Source organism: Dromaius novaehollandiae, chromosome 3, assembly GCF_036370855.1.
Source record: "Dromaius novaehollandiae isolate bDroNov1 chromosome 3, bDroNov1.hap1, whole genome shotgun sequence".
Taxonomy (NCBI): domain Eukaryota; kingdom Metazoa; phylum Chordata; class Aves; order Casuariiformes; family Dromaiidae; genus Dromaius; species Dromaius novaehollandiae.
Window position 1 is genome coordinate 8,653,029 of NC_088100.1, and position 27,115 is coordinate 8,680,143.

The following is a 27,115-nucleotide window of genomic DNA, read 5'->3' on the forward strand; positions in this document are numbered from 1 at the left end:
ATTCCTTTAGCCTACAAGCCTGTGAAATGGCGACACCCTTTCATAACCATTAAGCATAAACAAATAAATGAATAAATAAAAGGATATAAAACATAACAATACTAATCTCACTGAGCAGAACAACTAATACTTTTGAAAGACCCTGTAGATTCTTAAATGGGACATGAAGTAATGTTGCTAATAAGGATTAAGAGCTCTAAATAAAGAATGAAAATGAGAAAAAGATCCTAATTTCCATGCCCAAAACACAATGTATTTTGGACTATCTCATAAAAACGAAAGTTTATCCACGTACACAGTAAGAGTTTACTTGGAAATCTGTGTAGGCCATTTTCTTATTAAATATCTTAATGGCATAGTTGCATTATATATATATATTTATATGCTCTACCATGCTTTTCCAGACTTTACTCCTGAAAAGGAAGATGTGGGAGGTAAAACAAAATAACAGGTTTTCCATTTACTGTTCTTTACCATTGTTCTTTCAATTTCTATCTTTACAGAATAAAAACACTTTGATAAACCTTGAGCCTAGCAGCCTGAGCCTTGTGATTGGTAATTTTATTATCCTTTTTTGTTGGAGAAGAAAGCACTGAAATAACTTGCCCAGGAATGCCCAACAAGTGTAAAAACTAGAATTAAAGGCGGAGGCTTTGTTGCTGAGCTTTATACTCGCGTTACTAAGCTACGTGCCTTTTATGCAGCTTTAGGTTCGGGGGCTTGTGCACCCTGTGAGAGTTGTGCGTTTAATGAAAGGCAACAGGTTGTGGTGAGAGAGGAGGGAACCTCACTGCTCCCAACGCGCGTCAGTGAAAACGGATCGGATTATTGTTTATGGATAGTCTGAAAAGCTCTTAGGCATCCAGTGTTCTGTAACAGATACCATTTTTCTTCTCCCTAAAATGACATTATTGAATAAAGGAGGGAGACAAATAAGAGGAATGAACTTTCCAAGTACCGAGCGATAAACATCCAACACGAGCTGAGGCTACCGGGCAAAGGACAGAGGATGTCATCTGCGGCTTGCACAGCAGGCGAAGCGGGGGAACATTTTGACAGCCTGGCTATCAAGAAGTTTCTTAACAGCGAAACTCCGTGAACTAGTTTTCCACGAAAAAAGCGGTGGAAATCCCACGCTCGGGATATATCGATCTGCACGAGGTGTCACCTCACGGGCAGCCTGCGCGGGGCGGAGGGGCCGGCCGGCTCCCGGGCCCTGGGCCCCTGCGGCAGCTCCGGGCACCTCAGCGCCGCTCGCTCCTCACCGAAGCGCGCAGCACTGCTCCGGCTCCCCGGTCCGGCGGCCCGGCGGGTTTCGGGCCAGCCGCCCCCCGGGGCCGCCCCGGCCACGCTCCTCCGCCACCGCCCCGCGCCCTGACAGGACAGCGCCCTCCCCCCGCGGGAAGCCGCCCTCCCCCCGGCCTCCTCTCCCGCGGGGGCGGCCGGGGGAGCGCAGCGGAGCCGCGCGGATCCGGCCGCCCCCGCTCCGCTCCCGCGGGACGCCGCTGCCCGCAGCCCTCCCTACGCCGGCGCGCGCCAGGCCCATAGAGCGCGCCGGCGCCTTGCTAGAGCGTCCGCGGCGGGGGCCGCCTCGGCCTGCGCGCGGCGGCGGCGGCGCCGCAGCGGCCCCCGGCGGCAGCGGGCGGCCTCGCGGCGGAGCGGGCAGAGAAAGGGAGAAGGGGCAGTAATGGCGGCCAGTTAGAGGGTGGCCGAGCCGAGGAGGCGGCAGCGGCGGCAGGAGGAGCCCGCGCCGCTCTGCCCGCGGCTCTGCCCGGCGGACCGGGGTCCCCGCGAGGAGCTCTGCGCCTTCCCCCTCCCCTCCCCCGCTCCCTCCCCTTCCCCTCCCCGCCCGAGCCCCCGCCCGCCCTCCCTCCTCCCTCCGCGGCGGCGGCGGCAGCGGCGGCGCCCCCCGTGTCCCCTCCCGGGGCCATGGTGAACACCAGGAAGAGCTCCTTGCGCCCCCTGGGCAAAGCGGCGGCCGCTGCGGCCGGAGCCGGCAGCCATTTCATCTCGTCCCGGACCCGCTCTTCCAAAAGGGGCACCAAGGCAGATGCGGCCGGGCTGGAAGAGGCGGCGGCAGCGCGGGTAAGGGCCGGGGTGGGGGGGCGCCGGCGCCGGGGGCCGCGGCCGGGGAGCCGCTGGGGACAGCGCCGCTGCCGCCGGGGCGGGGGGGGGCGGATATAGGAGCCGGGGGGGGGGGCCGAGACGGCTGTCGGGCTGCGGGAGGGAGAGAGGGGGGAGAGGAGGGACGTCGGAGCCGGCGGGGAGCCGGGTGAGGGGAGTGAGGGGGAGGACGGCGGAGCCGGCGGCGAGCCCCGGGGAGGGGGGCCGCGGAGCCGGCGGGGAGCCCCGGGGAGAGTGAGGGGGGCCCGGGCGAGGGGGAACGCGGAGCCGGGGGTGCGGGGGGAGGGCGGCGGAGCCGGCGGGGAGCCCGGGGTGAAGGGAGGTGAGGAGGGGCGGCGGAGCCGGCGGGGAGCCCGGGGTGAAGGGAGGTGAGGAGGGACCGCGGAGCCGGCAGGGAGCCCGGGGTCAGCGGGGGTGAGGAGACGCCGCGGAGCCGGCAGGGAGCCGGGGTCAGCCGGGGTGAAGGGGGGCCGCGGAGCCGGCAGGGAGCCGGGGGACGGCGGAGGGTGAGGAGGGACCGCGGAGCAGCCGGGGGGGGCGTCAGGAGGGACCGCGGAGCCGGCAGGGAGCCGGGGACGTGGGGGAGCGTATGAGTGAGGAGACACCGCGGAGCCGGCGGGGGGGAGGGGGGGGGCTGTGGCGGCTCGCCGCGTCCTAACTGGGGGCGGCGAGAGGAGACGGGGGCTGGGGGGGGGGGGGGACCGGGCGGCGGCGAGCGAGGCGCGGGACGAAGTTGGTGCGGGGCCGGGGGCGGCGGCGGGGGCAGGGCGGCGCGGGGCGGTGCGGGGCGGCGCGGAGCTCCCCCTGCGGCCGCGCCCGGCACTGCGCCCGCTGCGAGACAAAAGTTGGGAGCTGCGCCTGCAGCAACTTCGCAGCCCTCGTCCCCTCCTCGGCTTCTTTCCTTTCTTCCTTCCTTCTTTTCTTTTAATGACCTCAGTTCGCCTCGAGTGACTGTTCGCAGCAGCCTCGGCGGCAGAAAGCTGCTGTTTGAGCAAGGCTCCCCGTGTGTGCGAGCCACCTCCCTCACCGAGCGGGGAGGGTATCGTGGTGCCCTCGCTGGATGCGCTTAATTGAATGTTTTCCCGACATAACTTATAATAATAGCTGTGATTGTATGGTCTAATGGCAAATGAGTTCCGCAGCCTAATTTGGAGAGCTGGTGTTTGGTAAATGGTAGCTGGAAGAGAGAGTTCAGGAGCCTCTTTTCCTTCCTTGGAGTCCCTGAGTAGGTTTGCTGACAGCCCTGTCTTTCTCCGTGGATGTTTTATTTATACGGAGGGCTTTCTTTCTCGATAAAACTGCGTGTATTGCATTAGGAGATTTAAATTAGTGGTTAGAGTTCTCTGGTCTGAATACATATTTTAAAAGCAATGCACTATGAAAGACCTAGAAACTATGGACGTGAAAATTGAGGGTCAAACCTCTTGACAGTCATGCGCCAGGTGACCGTGTCCTGTCCTCTGCTAAGGAGGAAGCTAACCAGACGAGCAGAAAGACGGCAGCAGTGGCCAGAGGCACATCAGAGGAATGACAGCTGGAATTGTCAGAAAACGTTTTGCCCTGTCCTTTTCCTTTTCAAATACTAAGGAAAATTACTGACTAGCTATTTGTTCTGTACCTTTTGTGCTACGTTTTCAGTTCTCTCTCTCTTTTTTTTTTTTGTGTCCCATCTTACTTTTTCTTCAATGTCCCTTATTCCTTCCTTGTTTAATTTCACTAGACTCATGGGCATGCCGCACCGTAGCTGTAAAAAGCCGTCCTGCTTGTTCCAGTATGCAGTTTCTATTTATTCATACCATGGGTCTTGTTGTGGTTTGTGAGGCAAAGTTTGGCGTAACCCTTACTGGCTTATTGCGTAAGGAGTTCACTGCTGTTAAAAAATAATAAGTTGGGATTCTTTGCAAATATTTTTTGTTTCTAAATATTATTTTTGTACTACAAAGTTAACGTGGAAGTTATGTTATTGTCCTGGTGTAAGGAAAGGAGATTGTACAAAATACTGTCATAAAATCAATAAATACATCGAAGGATAATTCTCCAAAAGCATTTTTTTCGAAAGACAAGTGTGCATTTTTGGCATGATGGAAAGGACTTGTTTCACTGCACATCAAATCTCATGTGTTCCAGGCAGGTAATTGTTTTTGTTTGTTTTCTAATTTTTTTAGACATAATTGCCAAAGATGAATGGAAGTTCTCAGAAAGGTTTTCTTTTTTTTTGTTCTTGCTTCTTTTAAGTATATATTGTAATATATATTTCCGGCCATATTTTAAAGTTATCTTTGAATGACTGTTTTTGAATCTCCACAAAGTATTGCCAAAGAAGGATTTCAGTGATTAGAGGTGAATAGGCATGGCAGCGGGAAGACAAAGCCCTTGCTTTTGGAAGTGACCGTCAGGAGGCAGATACTTAAGCTGTGTTTGTGTACAAGGTGTATCGGGTTGGTTTTCATGCTGTTGTGTGTAATTTTCAAAGTTGATTGGAACAGCGTGTCCTTCTAAAACCTGCCAGTTGTAATGGCGGTGCCCCAGCCTTACTACCAGCAGATTATCTGGTTAGCGGCCACTGGAGTTTGGAGCTCTGGCAGAGATGTTATGCTTTTTATTTGCACTGTGTGACTTAATTTTCTTCCACAGGGGTTCTGACTTAGACTTGCAGAGAGTTGCTCGTTAGTGGCAATGCTTGTAATTACCTTTCAGAATGTATTTTAAAAGATCATGTTTGTTCCCTATTAGCAACTAACACTGAGTTAGTAGACTAATGGCATCCTGTGCAGTGTTGTTTAGGCCAGATTAAACAGATGAGGGGTTAGAAGCTGCCTTCCATCTCTTTTATATCCATTTCCATTTCTGTTTTTGGATTTTGGTTTTTTTCTCCCCCTCATGACTTTTTCTGGTACTTCTTGTTGCTTTGCACACATCTGTAAGGATAGGCTTGAAGCCCTCCTCTTTCAAGCACAGGATAAAAGAATTTAAAACCCAAGTTTCTGGTCTTCAGGTTTGATATTATGTTGAGTTATATATTAGTAGTGTCCCTTTTTATTTCACCTTGATTCGAAGGCAACAGATACTCAGTGGAAATGGGCCATAATGGTCTAAATACCTTTACCTTATCATAGTATAGTACTATATAGTATTTCCTGATTCTCACCTTAGAGAAAGCAATGATCATCTTTCTATTTCCCAAGAGATTTGCTGGGGATATGCCAGTATTTGAAAAGTAAACTATTTTGAGTTATTGAATGGTGACTGCAATTCAGTAATTGAGATGAATGCAGTTGTGTCTACTTACCAGAAGCCAGATTAAAATTAACAAAATCCCTCACTAATTGGATTAAGGAGCCAAAAGGTTTTTTCGCTGAAATGATGTCATAGCAGAGTGCCATATAGAGGATATGGAGAGGAAAAAGTAGGATATGTTTTTATTCCAATTATTGTGATTGATTTAAAAAGTATTTAGTAGAAAGTTAAGCTATATTTTATAAGTTCTATCTCTTTATAAATTGCATTTTTTTTCTTTCTAGTATTAAGACTTGGAAAAGTCTTATGGCTTGGCAATAAAGTATTGTGACAAGAGAAAGCATCAAAATCTTCCAAAGCTTTCAGAAACATAAAATTATTAAAAAAAATATAAATTCAGTGGTTTGCATTCAAACCACAAAAGATAGAGGATAATTGTGACCATAACTGGTTAAGTCTGTGCAGTGGATATACTGATGTACGTGTTTTTCAGATGCTGAATTGTGATTGTGTTGATGATATTTATTTGGCAATTGAAGTGATTTTTTTCAGTCATCTTAAAACACAAGCCAAAAAATGCTGATTGTGAGGAAATAATGAACCTATTGTGAAATAAACACTTTTTAATCATGTCAGTGTACTGGTTAGACATTTTGGAAATGTATACAAGATTAGCTTAATTTAATTAGCGAGGAAAGCATCAGCAGTGCCTTAAGAGCTACTTGAGGGCACTGTGATAATTGTAACACACCATCCTAGCTAAAAGTAGTGCTGCCAACATCATTCAACTTACTCAGTAGCAACATAGAGCTCTCCATTGTACTTAATTGCTAATAGGAACAAACACAGACTTGAGGATTGACATAAAGTGCTATAGTGTGGTAGAGTATAAAGCTGAGCAGCATTTTTGTGCTCTGTAATACCAAAATATTTCAGTATCTCTTATGTAATTTCTCAATTTGTAAGAGTAAATATTTTTTCTTTCTTTAAAGGTGTGATAATGTAGCTTGTTCTATTCTTCTGTAGCATTTTAGCTCATTGCTGTGCTTTAGAAGTAGTCTTTATTGGTCAACTTTTGAAAACATATAAATGGACTTAAAAAAAAATTAATACTATTTCCCTTAAAATACTAGTTTTAAACATATGCCTTAGTTCTTTCTAAAAATTAATTTTTTCTTCAAAAAAGAGCCTGGTTCAGATTAATGTATTTCTTTTGGTTGACACCTCTGCAAAGTGTCTTACAGTCTTCTGGATATTCTGTGGTTTGGAATAAAACTCAGGAAGTTAGAGTTCTCCTTTTATGTAGGAAAAATTAAATTTTTTGGCCACCTGCATGCGAAGCTCTTCGGAGAAAAAGCTCTACTCAAATACCTATATTTTTAAAGAACTGAATTGTATTACTGTTACAGTTTAGAGTAAAGGTGCTGAGGCCAACGCTTCTACAGTTCTTTGAAATGCATCCTGAAATACAGAGCCTTGTGAAGTTATTCAGAAGAATTTCAATTAAAGGCAGATTCCCAAGAAAACATCTTTTCAGTGTGTAATAAAATATACGGTTCGTTCTGTTTTAGTGGTCTGATGCTTCTTTGGGATTTACCTGGAGAAAATCAGTGGTCTAAAATGAATCATGCAGTGTGTTCCGTGGTGGTGTGGTATTAATACATCTGTGAACTGTCAGAAATTGAGCAATTGTTGGAAGCAGTCGATGTCCAAGTTTGTCAAAATACTGTATAGTCAGCATTTGTCATCGTTCCATGTTTCCAAACATGCGTCCCGTTAGGATTCTTCACGTGTACCTTACGGAATCGGCCTGGGCCACTACCGAAATCCGTAACACCTCCTAAAAGCATTCGGTTTGGTTTAACAAGCGAGTTGTGCACCGTGCTTGGAGCTGCTGGATCTCTTGCCATCATACTGTTCTAGAGCCTTAAAAGGAAGCGATCTGAGGCCAAATCCACGGAGGGGACGAAACTCCAAAGACTGCGCAGGAAATAGTGTTGATGTTTAGCGTGTTGCATTGCTGAACATTGGGCTTGTCCCAAAGTCATATTACGTAATAAAAGAGTGCTTCTCAGACTACTTTCTCTCGGTTAAATCCTCAAGCAGGAGGCTTAACCAGTTGTCGTTAAAGATCCCATGACAATTTTGCAAGAGCGGTATACAGCTTGGGGTTGTGTAAGATAATTAGCTCAGGTAATTACATTCTGATCGCCTAGATTCCCCTGCAGTTTCAGCTGGATCTGGTATGATTTTGCCTCTCCTGCCCTAAATTGTCAAGTGTTTGCTATACAGTGCAAAACAGCTTTTATTCCACTCTAATGAGGTTTTAAATGATTACTGCGTAAAACTTTGTATAATCCTCTTCAAAACAAAGGATCCAGGAAGTAGGCATCAGTGACCTGAGGCTTTCCCGGCTCTTTTGTAGCCGTGAACATTTTAGGTATTTCATTTCTAATATATTACTTTTGTGTGTGTGCAATATCACTCATGAACCTGGTTACTGCAAAGAGAGCTGACAGTATTTTTTTTCTCAGCCTTTTTCATCCTATCATTATTTTTTTTTATTTTTGTACTCTCCGTGCTTTGCTTGTTTTCCTACACAAATTTTCCTGTCTCTGAGGTTACTCTTGAAATATTATCTTCATTACCTTTGATGGGTTTTTCATAGTTTATTTTAACCATTAATTCTGTTTTAAACTGTTCAAGTATTGCTTTGTGTTTAGACTTTCTTGGGTTCTTTTCTTAAAGAAATGTAATTTCTTCTTGCTTGGTAGCTATTAAAACATGCCAGTTTTCAACCATTTGTAAGATTAATGTGTTATCTTCTCTCACCTTTTTCATTTTGTACTGCTGAGTGTGTATGTGGTATAATAACTTCAACTAACGTTGATATATTTGAACTAACTGTAAACCATGTAGCTTTAGTATTCCTACCAGAAATGTGGAACTTTAGGGCTTGTCCAAGTTCCTGAGTAGTTTTTGTAGCCTGTTCTGAATTTCATGTTTTTCCTCTGCGTGCATGAGCTTGCTAATTTAAAACTTTGCTGGAAGTTTTCTGTCTAATTGCATTCAGAGCAGTTCCAGTTTGAGCATTTTCATAATTTAGAAAATGTGCTTTTTTGCTTTTTTCCAATCTCCAATTAACTAATTTTAAATGAACAAGTAGTCGAACTGAGCTATTTAAATAAACTGATAGGAAGAAGCTAGTCTTTCTGTGCACATGGAAGAGGCTACTTGCATCTAATTTGTTGCCATGCTTTAGCAAACCTTGATTCCAACTATTTAATAACTACCTTCTATTATTTCTCTGGTTTGTCTTTCTGAACCTGAATGTTATTTTCAATATAATTTAAAGTTCAATACATTAATCTAAAGATGTTATATTACAATTTTACACAATTTTAATTTGGTTTTATTTTTGAAATGTCCTTTTTAAGTGCATTGTAAATATGGAAATACACAATTTTTTTATCTACTGTTTTTTTAGGGCACCTTCCTGTCTACATATGTTTCCTTGCTTTATTTTGATGGCTCAAGTGCTTTGATGTGTGCAGACCTTGGGAAACCAGCATCCACTACTCACCTACTGCTTGCTATCTGCCCTCAAATCATTCTGCTCCTTACTTTAGGTAGTACTGAAATAGTAGTAGTTAAAAGAGACCATATTCGATAGACTGCCTTTGAGCTGGGTTGTTCAGGAGAAACAGTGAATTTTTGAGGAGTAAGGGCAGGAGGGAAAAAAAGTTACTTGAATGTTTTAATCTTTTTTCCACTTCTGAACTGTAATCATTCCTAAGTGTTTGCATAAGTGTAATCTTGGCTTTAAAGGTCTTTGATAACCGGATCTTGAAACTCACAGAAACGGTTAATATGGTTCTGAATAAAAATGGGCTGAAGTATTCTTTAGTGTTAAGTGACCAAGGTCAGTGGCTTTATAAACTTTAGATTTGTGGATCTTCTAGAGAGGTTTGAGTTGTAGACTGCTGTACAGCAAATAAGGAGCTCTCCTCGGTAGACTTGCTTTTCTGAAGGTATGGGGTTTCACATGTGGTGCAGACTGCATTGAAACTATACAGGTGCAGAAAAGAGCAGACTTGCTGATATTAATGCTGGCCTGGCCATTTGATCAGCTGGATCCGGCTGAGGTTACTGGTCCAGCTGAAACTAACCCTCCTCCCCACTTCCTCGTGTTCCTTCAATAGATCTGATTTTCAGCTGTAAATTCAGAAAGTCATACTAAGTTTGGGGAAGGTGTGAAAGAGGGGAGAGGAGCACTCACAGGGAAGTGCTTGGAGAAGGGTGGTGGTGGTGTGTGGAGGACAAACCCCAGCTCTCCCGGCTGCTGGCTCTGCCCCTGTCTGACAGAGGCTGCCCTGTAGCTAACTCTCCCTTTCTTTTGACTCTAAGAAGTCTTTGGATTGCAGATCAAAAGCCATTGAAGGACACTCAACCTGGAGGTAACCAGGTGGCTTTTGTAATGCAGATGAAGTGAATGGTTGTGAGGGTGATAGTATCACAATAAACAGTATGGCAGGTAGCAGTTTCTGCTTTTGACTTTGTGAACTCTAACTTTTCTCAAAAAGCTTTTGCCTTTACTAAGTGACCTGAATTCTATAATTGAAAAGTTTTAAGAGATACAGTGAAAGGGTTAAAGCAGATCTTCTAATGCAAACAATGTATTTTTTTTCACATGAACAAATTGGGAAGAATTTATTCATTTGAAAAAGTCCAGATGATGGAATTCTCTGTATTTTTGAATGGATAATATTGATGTGAGCATTGTTTACTGAACAGGGAAATAGTGCAGATGAATATTAAAAGAATTCTGATCATCCTGCAATTAAGGGACTCTATAATGCTATTATCACCATTGAAATACAGCGTTAGTAGTTGTTTATTCCAAGATCATCAAGCTGTTCCTAAATGTTAGTATCTGCTAATTTTCCTTAACAGCTGTGGAAAGCCCCTGTCTGCTAAATGATGATTGTATGCAAACAAGTGGAAGTTAGAGAACTGTGTCCTGAATGAAGATGGATTTTTCTAAGTCAACTTTGCCACTTTTCAGTCTGCCAGTGAGGTTACCAACAAGATCTTTGATGAAGTTCGTAGTAAGATTGTTAATGTGCTTTAATCCATGTAGATTTTCCCCAGCTTTTTACCATTTGAAGGCACTGGCCGTATATTTTGTTCAGTTTTTAGGTCACAAAGATATTTATCATGCAGTGATGCTGTATCGTGCGACGATGGGGAGTTGCATCATGTTAGCTTCTTCCCCCAGACAAGTGTATCTGGCCTTACCTCTTCCTAGCGAGCAGGTAGTTGGCCCTCTGCGAGGAGGGGGCTAATGTCCCTCGCCAGGCAAGTGCAGGCTGTTCGTGGAGGTTTGGCAGTGCCGGAGAGCAGGTAGTAAAATGTGTCATCCTGAAATGAGGACATGGTGCCAACGGGTGAGGCGTGGGGTGGTCCCTTGTTACAGTGCTCTGATGAGAGTGTTTCAGCTGCCTCCAATTTGTACTGAGTATAAAGATGATCTTAGTCTTTTTTTTTTCCTCCTGTGAAAGATGCTATAAAAGCAAAAGAGTGAACTTAAAAAAGCAATTGAAAAGGGATTTGAAAGGATTTGCTAGATTATGGTCAGATGACATTATTACAGTCATGGTAGAAATTTTGTTTGATCTAGTTAACAGGACTTGGAACCAAACATGAGCAAACTAAAAATAGCTCAAAGAGATTGTGAACTCTTTTCATTTGCTACTTGCTTAGTAAGCCTAGCCTCCCTGAGCTAGGAATGCTAAAGGATACCTTTACTTAGCTTTCCTCAACAGATCTTAAAGTGCTCTACAGGAGTTAGTGCCTTAATCCGAATTGTTTATCTATGTAGAAACTGATGCACAGGGTAGCAAGTGGCTTATCCAGAATCGCTGGACGGACAATTAGAGAGTGTTTTTGGTGTATTTTATTGGTATGTTTGAAATGGTATTATAGATTAAATGCAGAAAAGCAAGGCAAAGATGACTGATCAGCCTAACTAGTTGGCACACTGGGACATTACTGCATTTTTTTTCTCATGCATGCAAGTTTTATCTGGAAAGTCAAACTTACCTTTTTACACCAGAGGAATAAATATGTTTATTAAGTGAATCCCAGAGTATGTATTTTATTTTTTTAGCACCCAGCCCATTTCCAAGAACTTTGCATGAACTGGTAGGGGGAAGACCAAAAAAAAATTTTTTTTCCCACATGTTGTACTGTCTTAGTATTGATCCAAATTATTAGTATTCTGGGACATCTGAGTGTTTGTATTGTTATTCACAAGATACATTTCAAGTTGTTAGAAATAACTGGAAGCCACTGGATCCAGTTTCCCCAAAGTTAGTAAAAATACAGGAATTGAGAGGTTTGGTGTCTGAAATCATTATCATCTTTTCGAGGAGTCAAATGAGGAAAAAGCTATTTTTAAATATCCATAGCTAATGGAAAATTAACTAAAATTAGAAGCAGATATTTGTGAGAACCTGTAGCTGAAACAGATTTCTTAATTAAAGATAACAATATAAACATAATTAAGACAAAAGTAAATTTCGGGCAGTTGGGTATTTTTTCAGTGGGGCAGAAAGAATTCCAAATTATTTAATTTAGTTTTTCTACAAAATGCAGCAGAATAGGACTGATCAGTTAAGAAGTGAATGTCAGTTGGTCTTAATGTCTGAGACATGTGAAGGAGTCATAGAAAAGGAGAGCATGCTGAGGGGATTAAAATATAGGTTCAACACTCTCACGCCTGATTTGCAAAGTTGTATGAGCAACCATGCTAACTTTCGAGGTGTGGCAAAGCGTTAGTCAGAAGAAGGGTGTGTCCTGCAAAATGCACGGCAAGGAGAGCAAGTTTTACTGTGGTGGAAAACTCAAATGTGTCAGCATGTCCATATACCTCCGTTTTAATATAGCTAACCTGTGGCAAGCCAGACAGAGTGTTTTTCTGAAGTTGCAAGGTGTGGTTGTGGTTTGGGTGATGTTATCCCTTACTGAAAAAACTAGCTTAACTTGTGTTTGTGTACTTGGAGATGACAGTGCTTGAGATGGTTCATGCTCATCCTGTATTACCTAGCCTGCTGGGTCGTGGTGATTTTTGGATGGTCAGACAGCAGTATAGTGAGGAGGGGTTTTTTGGTATTTTCTTGTCCAGGAGACTTGACGTATTAAAAACAAACAAAAAAGAGATTTCAAGTTTGGTGTCCTCAACAGGCTAGAAGTAGTCTTATTTTAAGTCGTGTTTTAACTTGAAAATTAATCAGCAATAATGCTTTAGCTAGCTGGTCTGTGTGATGCAGCTGAAAGCAAGCACTTACCAGTGAGGACTTCCTTAGTATGTTTAGCCTAAAGTCATGCTGAAAGGCTGTGTCTCTTCTGTCACTCCTTTTCTAACGGGATAGGTTGAGAAGGAAGAACGCAGGTTTTGTCTCTGATTTCTAGTTTGTGTTCCTTAAAAACTTAAATATTTTTCTCTCAATGCTAGAAGTAAAGCTGTGTTACAATTAAATTATTATTTTGACACTTACAGGGATGGATATGAAAGAGACTACAGTAATACTGCATATCAGTGTTTTTGTTGTGTGTTCTTGAAAGTGTGTATTAGGAGATCATAAACATTTTTTCCATTTTTCTCTTCTTTTCCTACAAAGTGAAGAGAACATAGATTATCAGTATGCAGCTATATTTGTTTTATTGCTTTATTTACTTACTTATTCGTTTACTGGATTTATTGCTGCTGTCATTTGACTGCTTTCAGCGAAGGTGCATTACCAGAGAGTTTGCTGTGCTGCCTCTGCAAGGCGCCCGCTGTTTATTCATGGCTCCTTAACAACCAATTTGACGTATTTCTTCAGCTGTCAAATTTAATTTTATTCTTGAATCCAAAGATGATGATAAACGCTGTGTTCCTCCAGTCTAGACTATAAATGGAGTCCTTTTAACTTCAGTTATTTCCTTATTGCTGGTGAGAGAACTTTCTGTAAGAAGCTGTGCTTTTCTGGGCATGGTTCTCACTGTTTTGGATTATAGTGGGAGTTTGCTGGGTCTCTCATTTTGTTAGATCAGTAAAAATGTACTAAATTTGGTGTAGCTGGATATAATTCCTGACACTACCCAATCTGTGTTTGAGAGTTGTCCGTGCTTGCTTTTTCTTTGTGCCTTGCCTCTATCTCAGCCATTTGGCGTGCCCGGTTTTTGTTCTTGATGCTGTGTGGCTTCAGTATGTTTTTAGGCAATTTCTGACATTATTAAAATTTTTTTCATTCGTATTCTCTGCATTCTGGTGACAGCCCTGCTCTCAGCATGTGAGCGAGTTTGTGTCGGTGCCAGTGTTTCATAGGGAGCTGTGAGTTCAGTGCATTTGTTCCTAACTCTGCAATTGCGTTATTAATTTCTTAATTTTTAAGTTAGATGCTTATATTGTACATTTCTTTCTGGTCCCAGATCATTTTCATTGTGTCTTCTGTTAAGTTTCTGATTTGAGACTGAAGTACTATTTTTAATCATTAGAAGTATAAATGATTTGAGACCCAGTTACTTCAGGGAGCAAGTTGACTGCATTAGACCTCTTTTGCTATAAATGGGAGGAAGCAGTGGGCAGAATGCTCTCTGTAAAAGCTTCTCAATTTAAACTTAATTTCTTTTCTTGTTCTGTCAGATCCCAGACTGGCTAGTCTCTTGAGTGTAGTGAAAACTCCATCTCCATGTTTTAGTGTAGGCAGGTGAAAGGTCTGCATGGCGATACAGGTATGAATTGCTTCCCCAGATTCCCTAGAATTCATGTTAGTGTTACCTGGAAAGTGGAATCCGATTGCTTATTAATATATTTAAAATGTCAGTGACTTCTCAGTGATTGTAGTAGCATTGTTGTTATTTCATGGTAAAAATATTTTGTGTATTTGTGCCTCTTTTATAGCAGGTGTTCTAACTGAAGGTCATATTTGAGCTTGACTGTCTCAAAGTTTAGACTCACTTGTATCATATTTGTTAAATTACCGCACAGAGTTATATGCAGGCAAATGAGGCTCAGCTGAAAATAACATCCTAGGAATAGCAAAGAGTAACCAGAAGTTATTACCTCTTAAGTAACACCCTGCTTTGCTAGTGCAGTTCCTTGGAGAACTGTGCTAACATGATCACACGAACTGGTAACCTGTCCTTCCTTCCAACTTGTGAAGTTGTTGACCAGTATCAGTTCCTTTGACAGGTGTTGGATACCTCAAAGATGCTCAATTTTTGTAACCGGAATATTAGTAACTCGGTAGCAGAGAGAGACCTGAAGTAGTATGTTTTGCCTCCAGGTTAATCGCTAATGTTTTGTTTTGTGTGCCGGCGGCCACGTAGCACGCACAGAGCTCACTGTGTTATTGTCTTTGACCGGTAAATAGCCAGCAGGAATAGGTGACAAACTAGGAATACTAGCTAATTTTGAAATTTAGGGTCGGAGGTGGGGAATTGGGGGAAACGCTGTGAAAGGTGGTCAGAGGAAGCCTGGGAGGAGTTAGGATTTTCACACTGGAAGGGATAGGGATGGAATATAGGAAACTATGCATTATTAATTTCACTGCTCGCAAAACAACTTTAATGTTACCCCTCATAAAGCTTCATTGCATGCCTTTTCCTCTTTCTTAGTTTAATTTTCTCTATCTGGCCTAGCCAGTTTAAAACTGGTTCTGTGGCTTACCTTGAAGCTCTGCTGCTGTCTTTGAGCAAAGTAGCTCCCGTAATTGCAGAAAGAAAGTGCCTACTAAAAAATTGTCTTTTAGCAAATGGTGTGTTTCTGCAAGTCCACAAATAAGCCTGTGTCTGGTTAAAAGAAAAAAACGATAGCGTGAATATAAAAATTTGCAGTACTCAGAAGTGAATATGTGTGATGTTAGAATTTTGAGAAAAGTTTGTATTTTGTAGTTGCAGCGTGTCACTGGAAAACAGCTGGGTTGCTGGACATCGATTTTATGATCATATTCAAGGTGGAAGTGTTTTGTGTTTAGGAATGATAGTTATTTTTATTTGCCTGAATCTTGGCAGGATTTGGGAACAAAAACTTCCTCTAAATTAGTTTTAAATATGATTCTCCAGTATAGGCATTGCAAAGATTTGAGTTTAAAATGATGTACTTTCTCAATAATTGAAATAATTAGGACGAAGGAAGTGTGTGCTTATTTACTTATTTATTTTTAACTAGGGTTAAGTGATTTCTGGGATTAAATCCTAATGTTCACTTCCTCCTTTCCCTGAATTTACCTCAATGGGCTGAAATTTATGCAAGTTAGAAGTACTTTTAAAATGAGATTTGAACATGGACTAGTTAATGCAATATTTATTAAAAGTGTATCTTGGGAGGCAAAATGTGAAGGCATGATTTAGACAAGTGTTAGCCCATCTCACTCGCAGCTTTCTGTTCCTTCAGATGGTGACCCTGTTGCCATCTCTACCATTCACTTGTGCAATTTTTCTTGCGTTATGTTCGGCACTTGTCCGATCCCTTGGCAAAATGCTTCACATCACTAAACTGGTAGGAAACTAATCTAACAGAAGAAAAATGAGCTTCCGAAGTGTGAAGCTTTAGTGCCCTGATCTGGTTTCTTGGTGGGTCAGAGGAGCATCAGGACGAGCTCGGAGGAGCTGGAGCAGAGCTGGGTAGCCAGGCCAGGCTCCAGGGCCAGCCGCCGTTTCGGTCCTGGTGAGCTTTCTTAGGTCAGCTCTCGTGGCAGCCTGCACCCATAGATTTGGACTTCTGTAGCCTTTATCTTGGCCGCTTTTCTGAATACTCTACTGTGATAGTCTTTCTTCCTTTCTTAAGAAAAAATCACTTTTTGTATTTCCTTATGCAGCACTTGAGGCAGCATGATGTTGAATTCTCTGGAGTACAGAGCAGAGTGGTGTTAACAAGCCAGATGAATAAACTGGACTTGCATGAGTATCTCTATGCATAGAGATAAAGTTATATCTTGTTCCTAGTTTAAATGCTTACTGACAATTCCTGGAGGCTTGGTACCTTGGAATTGGTTACCCTGTTGTGGTAAGAGAGGATGTGTAGTTTTCATTATGAAGATTGCTTCCACGAGTTGAAATCTGTGATTTAGAGAATGTTGCTTTTTCTTTTGTTGTCCACCTTAAGAGTACCAGAGCCTCAAAAGGTACTTGGCTGTCCATTTCTTGTGTAGAGCTCTGAAGTAATCCCTTGTTGCTGTCTCTGAGTGTCTGTGTTACCTCTGATACGCACAATGAATAAAAGCTCTAGTAGTGTTTAGATGCTTCTTCAAGATGTCCTAAAGACTAATGTTAATGTGTGTAATGCTGTTAGGAGCATGTTAGAGGCAAAGTGCTATAAAAGTGTGGAGTCTGCTTCCAGTTACTCCTCAGTTGTGTGTTTGACTGTATAAAGTAGAGAACAAGATATTGCAAAACTCTTGCAGCAAGAAGGAAGAACATAATGTGATTGTTTCTATATTTCTAATTTAGAGACACTGCCAACGGAATAAATCCGTGTTATGTTTCTAAGTATCTTAAATTAGCTCTGTCCTTTTTCTTTTCTTTTTTTTTTTTTAAGTAGAGCAAGGTAGCAGTATATATATGATATACAAAATACAGTGGGTTGGAGAACCAGAATGCTTATTCAGAAATAAATTTAAAATACTGTACAAAATTTTGATAATTTAAAATATTTTAATAGTTTCCAGTAATGTGTTCACAATAAACAATTTTAACACTTCTTTCAAGCAGATTACTGAGATTTTGATAGAGGAGTGAGTTAACCCTCAGAATGTTTGTTTTTATTTATCATCAGAAACATTTGACTGTATTTCCATAATTAAATTTTACTTTCAGTTGCGCAGTAGATCTTTTTCTGTAAGGATATATAAAAATGAGTCAATTAAATATGATCTGATGCTTTTTCATTTTCAGAAAGATGAAGGTAGTGATGCTAGTTTGAGTGATAGCCACGTATCTCCTCCCGCCAAACGTACCTCAAAACATGCTGATCCTGTGTGCAAAGACAAATCAAAATCACGCAGTACTGGGCAGCGAGAGGAATGGAGCATGTCAACTGGACAGTCCAGGTAACTTGGGGCTAAGAGATAAATGAGGTTTTACCAATTTTTCTGATACTGCTAACCTACTATTCTAGTTATGCAGTGAGTTCCAGCTCACACTCAAGGTGTCTTTTTGAAGCATGTTATTTTCGTATGATTTTCTTCTAGTTCAGGACTCCAGGAATGTGAGTTACATCAATCCTCTCATCTGTGTGCTGTTTTTCTATGCTAATTTATGTGCTAAAATGGAAAGTGATTTTATTTGAAATGCTGTCTGAATTCTGTGTTTCTGGTACATCCAAATTTAGTGACTTAATTGGTGTTTTTATGTACTCCATCTATAAGAAGACTTGACATTTTAATTAGGTAAATAGTATTTTCCACATTTTTAGGGAATGGTTAATGGTCAAGTTTCTTTCCATTGTTCTTTTTAGCCTCTCTTCCCTATTTGGTTATAAGGACCAAATAACTTATTATTTGGTTATAAGGACCAAGCAAATTACTGTATTTTATTAAACATAGGCTAAGTCATGCCACATTTTATATAGCTGAAAAGAGAAGTAATTTGTTTCACTTTCTTACTCTGATTAGTGCTATTTTACAAAGTGTCCTTGTGTTGATACGGTTCTTCACCTGGTTATAGGTAATTATGAGACAGTGTAGACAGTACTCTCCTGCAGCCATGGCCCTTCAGTTATTACTGATTGTTTTATAGATACGTATTTCATATTTATTGCAATGCTTTGTACGTAAGCATGACTGTAATTCACTACTGAACTGTTGTCTGCTACGATGAACTACATTTAAAAACTATATAAATCTTAAAAGGCAAAAAACCCCAGAAAAATTTGAATGTAGTATATTATATGTGGCATGGTCGTCTAGGAATGTATTGAAATTCATGCACCTTAATTTCTTTTAACTGTAAACTTGTACATTATGGAAATAATAAGAAATGAAAAAATACTTAGTTTGAACGAGAGTGGAAGATTTGAGATCACTGTCTAAACTGAAAGGTGACCAGGATACAAAGCTTGTATTGTTACGTGCTTAGAACCTGCTGCAAGATGTCCATGCATCTGAGTTTTTTGTTGCTTACCGCCAAAATCTAAAGCCCTGTGGCAAACGATGATCTTGACTCTTACAGACTTTGCTCAACAGTTTGTTGCTAAAATTTTATTACAATCAAATTGCACTACTTCAATTGTAATTTCTAAAAAAAGAAAAACATCTGACCAGAAAAAAGTTACTTGGCAGTTAAGTGTGAACATGACTTGTAAATGTGGTTCTTGGTGTTGACACCCAACCTTTGCAAAGATCCTTAGACTATCTTTGTTTTGTAGGATTCTTGTTACATATTTCCTAGGAAAATAATAGCAGAAGCCCCTATCTTCTGTTCATCTCTTAAGTTGAGCTGTTTGTAGTGCTGTTGAACTCTTGGTCATGTTCAAGCTCAGACTGCGTTTGCTATTTTTAAGATTTCCTGGCCTTTTCCTTTCCCCATCAGATTTTTATTTTAGCTTTCCAACCTGAGAACAAGCAACTCCTCCCTATCCAGTACTGGTGTGCAGTATATTTTACAGTTCACTTGTCTGTAAAGTACTTAGTGTTTCTGTGGGTGGAAGAGATCTGCAAATAAAAGCTTTCTTTTGGCTATTTTTTTTTTTTTTTTGCTTTTGAGTATAGCAATATCGACAGGTTTATTTTAATTGCTTTAATGGTTATTGCTTTTGAAGAGCTACATCAAGATCCTGTTCTGGAACTTAAGGGAAAGTTAATAGTAGGGCAGGGTGTGGGGTAAACATTAGAGAGATTAATTAAAGAGTTGTTTAGCTAATTGTGGGGGGATTCATATAATTGGTATTTGGCAGTTTGGTGCTCATTCCAGTGCTGGACAGGAAGCATGAGACACATACTTCAGGGAGTATGTTTCACAAAAATTTTGAAATCGTAGTTAATTGTGCAACACTTTAAGAGCTTAACTTCTCAAGCTTTATTTTTGTTAGGTAGCTTTTGCTTGGCTAAGGAGTGTTAACGTTGTGCATTTAACATGTTGTTTTCTAGGTTAACTTCTCAGCCTGGTGCTACATTACCAAATGGACGTAGCTTACGTAAGTGTATTCCGGTGGACCCCCTTGTATCTACTTTTATGTTTAACAAATTTATGCCAATGATTTTCAGTTGTACATATTTTTGATAACTTTACTGATTGCTCTGACCATTTTGACCAATAAAGTTAGTGTTTTGGCTCAGTTTTCTTCTGTCAGCATCTTGGATGTTCTCTATGGACATGGGGAACATTCTCAGATGAAATTCCATTTCTCTTCTCAATTCAGACCTCTCAGCCATGATTTTGATGTTTTCCTTGATTCCCAAATTTACTGTTTTGGACTAATTTTGGCCTTCCTCTCCCAGCTGGTCTCTTTAACTTACTTACTCTCTTCGCTTATTTAAGATTTGGCCTTTTTTGGCTCTTAATATTACTGTACTACTGCTTTAGAGACCTGCCTTGTCTGCAGCTCCTGCCCCCTTGGAACAGTTTTCCTATATATTTCTACTTTATAAACTGGCCATCTCATTTCGTATCTCAGCGAAAAACCACATCTGTCTTTCATGTCCCTTTCTCATAAATTCTGTCTCCTTTAGTTCTGTGTTGACGCTATGTAAATGTTACTCCATTAAACATTTTTGGTATTTTCATTATTTATTGTAGTCTCTAAGGAACAATCAGGAGTGGGATCCCTTTTTGTTTGGCACTGTACAGAGTAGCTGATACAGATATGCTTGCAAAATCAAATGTGTTGTACCTGACCTATGAAACCTATTGATACTGTTTTTGAAGGACTGAGAATTGAAACTGTGGGCCAAGTGTGGATTTTAGTCTTGATGTTAACTTAAAAAAATTAAATGCATATTTGAATGCCAAATTTTCATCATAAAGTATGATCTGTTGTATAAGGAAACAAGCTCAAGTCTGAAGAAATAGCTTTTAAAACATCGTTGATAGGAATTTTGAAATTTTTTTTCCTAGGGAATATAAGGGTGCTCATACTGTACTCCATAATAACTTTTGGTTTATTGTCCTTGCTAAAGTATTCTGCTTATTAATTCTTGTTTGTGAAAATGTTGTTTCCTGCATTTTGAAGTAGTAATACAAATTTCTCTTAGCTCTCAAAAGCCATCCCCTTCGAGGGGAAAAAAAGGGAGATGGGGACCATGCTTGCATAAACGGAGATATAGAAGTCAGAAAAAGTTGTCGGTCCAGGAAAAACAGATTTGAAACTTTGAATCAGAGTTTATTGTTTGATCAGCTAGTAAACAGGTATGTGGGGATACTTCAGTTGTATTCACAAAGCATCTTGATGTTTTTTTTAAAAAGTTAGAAAACCCTGTCTTCTAGTGCCATCTAAGTTTTTGACTGCGGGAATATGTTAGCATTGAGGCAAGCTAGACTGTGGTTTGAATTAAAAGTGCTGGCTCCTGTGCTGTAACTGCTGATGTCATCTGTGTTGCAAATGCAAAGCAGCTTACCTGACTTTCATTGAGGAGTAAGCTGCTTTGTGTTTACCCCGGGAAAAAGCGTGCATCTTGGCAGTTAATGCAGAGTGGCTACCGTGCTGTAAATCCACACCCAAGTTTGTCTCTCAGTAACCTGTTTCTGCAGCGATACCCTAAATGTGATGTGAATTAGTGATCTATAGTGTTGATCTAGGGATCAGAAACAATGCTTGGAAGCTTTGTAGATATTGCTTGTATGATTTTGATCATAAAATATCAAAAGTTTGTAGTTTTCTTTTGTTTTTTTGTTTTTTATTTTTTTTTACCATTTGTTAATAATTCACGTAGGATGGGTGTCACTTTTTGGCATTTACAGTGCAGACAAAGTAGGTCAGAGAGGGAGGCACGGTCTGGTCTGAGCACAGGAATGGGAGCCAGAAATAATTTTCTTGAAATACTACTACTTTGTGGCCTTGGGCAGGTCACTTAATGTTTCAATTATCCCACCTGTAAAATGGGTTCTAATAGTCATGTTTGTGAGAGACTGCTTGGTAGTGTTTGGAAAATGATTTAAACATAAACGTTTAATTTCCAAGTATGATCTTTATTGCTAAATGTATACTGTTGAATCTTTTTAAATTTATTTTTTTTTCAATTTACTCAGTAACTAGATGGTATCAGTTTACAAATTTATATTGAGTTACATTTATTTTTCTAGTTGCAGTTGAATCTCGCTCTCTTCATCAACAATAGGAAAAAGTCTACCGTGAAGATTGTAATTTGATAAGATCAGGGTACTGAAGTCTACATATGAACTTATATTGATACAATGTGTCCAATAATCATTGGAGATTTTTAAGAACAGGTTAGAAAAACATCTGTCAGGATTGATTTAGGTATTATGTAGTTTGTTCTTACCTGGCAGAGGGGGTGGACTTTTCCAGGTCCCCTCCAAAATATTTTCGTTGATTATGAGCTATAGCTTGATTTTTTTTTTTTTTTTTTTTTTTTTTTTTTTTACTTGCAGTAGATATGTCACATATCACAAATATTTTAGAAGAATTGTTTCTAAATTCAGGGGGCACTTGTAATGAAATCTTGACCCTATCGAACTCGGTGGCAAAACTTTCATTGACTTATTTCTGGCCAAGATTTCACCATTTAGATTTACATTTGAAGAGCTGATAAGAAGACAGCTACTTTAGCTTCCTTCCTACAGCTATTATGCAGTTCTAGCAGAATTCTGGGGGAAATCTGCTATAATCACCACCGAGAGCAATAACTATGTGGTTATGACAAGTGGCCGAATAACTGACTCGGGCTGGCTGATAACCTGCTGTTTTCTTCCTTAGCAATGATGCATCTTGGCCAAGATTATTATTTATACACCATCATTGCTTTGCCAGCTCTTTACAAATATGTCAGATAAATGCTGTTCTAAAGAAACTGGAGTATAATTAAATAATAGATAAGAAATGGTACAATAGTAAGCTCAAATAATGAATGGTGGAATTCTGGGTATTACTGACTTAACTTTTTTGTATTTTTTTGTTTTGTGTTTTGTTTTTTTCAAACATTCCTTTACTTATTAGTGTCTTTCTGAGGCCAGGGTAAGAAATTATAAAGCTCACAGGATGGAGGCATTGGGTTGCTTTTGCAATAACAATTATGTAGATAAAAACTTTTACTTTCTTATTCTATCAATCTGGCACCTTCCTAGAACAGTACCATTCACAAATTTCTAAACTATAATCTACACTGAAGGGAGGAAAAAAAAACCTTTTGCGGCCTAATTTGAACCCATAGCATTATTATGTCTTCTTATGCAAACTCTTTAGTTTATATTCTGTAGGTTCATCTTTTAGTTTTCTTTATTGTGGTTGGTTTTGTAGTTAATTGATAGATTCAGGAAGTTACCCTAAATTTTTCAGATTTGAATTCATTTGTGTATTTACTCAACATGTAGCTCTTGGAATAGCCTTAAAAGACCAAAGAATTAGATGTTTTAAATTATTGTATGCTATGTAAAAACTTCTGCATGTCTACTATTTGAAGACTGAAATCTTTTTCGTTAACTGTTACATATGTTTTAGTACTGCTGAAGCTGTCCTACAGGAAATGGATAACATTAACATCAGGAGAAATAGGCGGTCTGGTGAAGTAGAGCGGCTGCGAATGTGGACAGATACAGAATTTGTAAGTGCGGAGTGTCTCAGATCTCTGATAAAAGTAACAGCAAGGGGAGGCATGCATTTTTCATGTGTCTGCCTATGTCTGTCTGTATTAAAAGATTTCAGAACTTCTTCAGTGGATAACATAAACAAATTTGATAAACTCAAATTCAGAACACAACCCACAGACACTATATATATATTTTATAAAAATACAGGATCATGTTTTCTTTACTGATGTATTGATTGCCACATGCTCATGATGTGTTATGGTGGTGGTTCTTGGTTTGAAGTGCAGTCTGATAGTCTGCAGACAGACCTAGGGACTGTCATCTGTTTTTTTCCCTAATACAGCTTGATATTGATATTAACTTTGTGTCACATACACTGGATACTACCTGAGAGACTTATTTCACCAACTGTTAGGTGAGACTGCTTTTGTAGTCTACTGGTGGAGGGCTCTATTGAAAAAACACTTGGGGAATAGAAATTGTATGTAGTGTTACTTACTGAACCATGGCCTAACACTGTAAGTGACATGGGACAGTACTGATTAAGATGTAAATTAATTTTATTCCAGGAAAACATGGACATGTATTCTCGAGTGAAAAGGAGAAGGAAATCACTGAGGAGAAATAGTTATGGTATTCAGAACCACCATGAAGTGTCCACAGAAGGGGAAGAAGAAGGTACAGGTTATACAGAATTGTCTAAAATAGTTATACGATAAAACTGTCCTGAAAATAGAATTAAGAGAGCAATGTGTTGTGCTATAGAAAGTAACTTGGTTTTTGGATCTGGATTTTCAGTTACTAAGTAGACAAATTAACAAGACTATTGCAAATACACACTCTAGGAACTCTTTAGCAGTTTTCTGCATGAACCTGGTTAGTAGGTTCAAAAATTCTTGAATTGGGGTTGACAGCTAACTTGACTTGCATGATAAATGACATGCTTGGTTTGCTTAAGAAATCAGACTTTAACTTCGTTCAGAGTTCCAAACAGAGTGCAGCTAAAAGTGTCTCTTGATTCTAAACTGAAACATTGCTGTAGGAAGTATGGTCTGTCCCAGTTAATAAGAATGCAGTTTTAATTCTGAGATCCAGAAACAGAAATATTGACTGTATTTCTAAGCTGGGTCTAGGTGATACCTTTATACGGTGTGTTTGCTTGAAAAAGCTTTGTGTATAAACTAGATTGTGAATCTTAAAGTTGTAGTTATTTTCATGCTATGTCAAATATTTGATTTTTCTGAGGCTACTATAGGAAAAGAGAGAGAAGAAAGGCATTATTCTTGATTTTGAGGAATAATTACTCAAAGAAAAAAATGGCATACAATGAATGATAACTACTTTACTACCCAAATTAATTTTACTATATTTTTCTTTCTATTGCTATTCCAGAACCTTCTGTGGGAAACTGGAAGAAAGTATGACAATGTACTGTAGGTTTATCTTGGTCTTCAAATATCCAGTGACTTACCAATTAGTGGTAATTAATAGGAGGGGTATAATTCTCAGTGGCCATTATAATGTTTATGGTGAAGATAGCTCTGAAATCAAGAAGTAGATGCATTTTGAAAAAAAAAATTTTCTTCCATAGAATCTCAGGAGGAAGATGGAGATATAGAAGTAGAAGAAGCTGAGGGAGAAGAAAATGATCGACCTTATAATCTAAGACAGAGAAAAACTGTGGAAAGATATCAGGCCCCACCAATAGGTGAGGAACCAGATCACGCTCATTCAGTTCTGCTCTGCTGGCTTCCCAGACTTTCCAGAATAGCAGGGGTGAAGGAAGGGAAGTTGGATGACCGCTCTTCATCCTGGACATGCAGAGCTTAGTTCCTTCTTGCCTTCATTCACCATGTAACTAAGACTACAAGGAACATTTGTGAAGAGTGAATTGTGGTGGGATTGCTAGTTCTCTTGTGATTTCATTCAACTTTGCAAGTACTGCAATGTGCTGGGTTCAGTGTTGGAGGTGAAGGGGGTTTAGGACAAGAAATAGTTGGCAGAAGTTGAATTCAGACAGCAAGGTAGTTGTGCTAAAAAGAAGAATAATTAGGTATAAAAAAGGATGATTGTTATACCTGTTTCTCTTATTGAATAGTAAGCTTAAATCATAACTCTAGATAGAATTGCATAGCAACAGTCACCATGTTTTGCCTGGGTAAAAAATTTTGATACTTTTATATAATGTACTCTGAGCATATCCGTTTTGGATTATAACGGCATATGCAGTGTGCCACACTTTAAGGCAGCTTGGAAATTAAGTCTGCAATAGAGGAATGCTGTGGTTTATTTGCTAAGTGAAGTTTCAAGGCATCCCGTACTGCCGTCTGTCTAGTGGTTTCTGTATGGAGTTTCATGTCGTGCAAATAAACTAATAATGCTAGTGCCTTGGATAAATTCTATTCTGTGCTTTGCTAGCTACAGCTGTAATTATTTGAGGAGGCTGAGGTGGAATTCCCTTGACTGTAGCAAGGTAAGTTTGGAGATAGTGGAATTCGGAAGGGATTTTATTCCCCCCTTTCCCCCCCCCACCCCCCCAGTCTTTTCTTAATTTGAGCTTTTGAAGAAACTAGTGATAAAAATTATTGGTAAGACAATGATCTAGTGCATTCGCAGCTGCATTTGGACTAGTTTTATTCTTTAGTAATTGGTGCTACAAGCCTGTAACTTCTCTTCTTCAGTGCCAGCTCATCAAAAAAAGAGGGAGAATACGCTGTTTGATATTCACAGATCTCCTGCAAGAAGAAGCCATATCAGGTAAATGTCACTTTTCGTAGGTAGGAGCTGTTTTCTCTCCCTCAGAACATTTCTGTTAGGTTTTTATTTTAAGAACATTCTTGAATGACTTGTATAGTTCATTCACACACATGTATGGGTCTTGATTTGTGTCCAGGTTCAGAACCTGATCAGCATACAAAATAAATTTCATAGCACTTCCTAATACCAGTAGAAGCTTTGTGATAAGCAATCTCCTCAAGAAAGACTGGAAACAGATGTGCTACAAGTACTGGAGAAGAGTTGTTTTGCACACTAGCCTTTTCTGTAAGGACTTATATTAGGTGTTCACTTTTAAAGCAGCACTTTAAGAAATCTCATTTTTATTCTACAAAAATAAGTTGCAGTAATATTTTTTGTTTTCTTCTGGTTCAAATTTCATTCAAGTAATATTAACCATATTAATAAATTAACATTCTAAACATTAACATCAAAGTTAACATTAATTAATTAACAATATTAATTAATAACATATTAACCAAATGTGATTTTTGACTTGCTCTTTTGTGTCAAAGTCTGGTCAAGTTGTCTTGGAAAACTATTGAAAGGCTTTATTTAACATAAGATCAGAAGTGAACGGATTTTTGTAACAATAGACGTACTCAAAAATATCAACCTTACCATGAATGGAATCCTTTCTTTAGAAATACTCTCTTGCTTAGATACAATGCTGTGATACTATTACATACTGTAGGCAGAACTATGTAAAAGCACGCTACATTCTTAGCTGAAACTCTTCTTGCCCAATTTGATGGAATAGTGAAGAGTGAATATGAAATAAATAAAATATTATTAAAATCTTGTGATTCTATTAGTTTCTTTTAAATATATTAAATAACATATAACTGTAAAGTGCTCTTCAAAATTATTTGATTGCTTAAAGTTCTTATTCACATTTTGTTACATAGCCTCAGAACTTTTTATGTAAGAAATAAACAGTTTGGAGGCAATTATCCCTTAAGCTTTAGCATGCTTATTGCTCCGCTCTCATTTTATCCTGTCTTATCAGGGTATTTAACACTCTCATAAAATTTCATAATAATTGCATGTTGTTCTTTCTGATTTTTTTAAAAAAAATTTATTTATTTTTTGGTAATCAGACAGTAAAGCTGGTCAGCCTTGCTGTCCTTTGGAAAAAACAGCTGGTCAGTGCATTATCATGTTCATATAAATGGTACAAGTCACTGTGTTTGCAGCAAAACACATGAATTTTTACTAGTATCCAGCTTCT

At 39.9% G+C, this 27,115-nt stretch overlaps 1 protein-coding gene across 5 annotated transcripts in view; it reads left to right on the top strand.

The window, feature by feature from the left end:
• Positions 1 to 1,642: 1,642 nt before the first annotated feature.
• The window catches only part of ATAD2B (ATPase family AAA domain containing 2B), an 83,134-nt gene continuing 57,661 nt past the window's right edge, over positions 1,643 to 27,115 (top strand). For 3 of the 5 annotated variants that reach the window (XM_064508348.1, XM_064508349.1, XM_064508351.1), the window contains exons 1-8: positions 1,643 to 2,085; positions 17,302 to 17,456; positions 19,494 to 19,540; positions 20,598 to 20,751; positions 23,021 to 23,123; positions 23,679 to 23,793; positions 24,701 to 24,817; positions 25,791 to 25,866. In XM_064508348.1, coding sequence (XP_064364418.1) covers positions 1,930 to 2,085; positions 17,302 to 17,456; positions 19,494 to 19,540; positions 20,598 to 20,751; positions 23,021 to 23,123; positions 23,679 to 23,793; positions 24,701 to 24,817; positions 25,791 to 25,866 — 923 coding nt within the window. In that variant the 5' untranslated portion in view covers positions 1,643 to 1,929. The remainder of the gene's footprint in view (positions 2,086 to 17,301; positions 17,457 to 19,493; positions 19,541 to 20,597; positions 20,752 to 23,020; positions 23,124 to 23,678; positions 23,794 to 24,700; positions 24,818 to 25,790; positions 25,867 to 27,115) is intronic. The other 2 variants (XM_064508350.1, XM_064508352.1) reach the window with 1 other exon arrangement.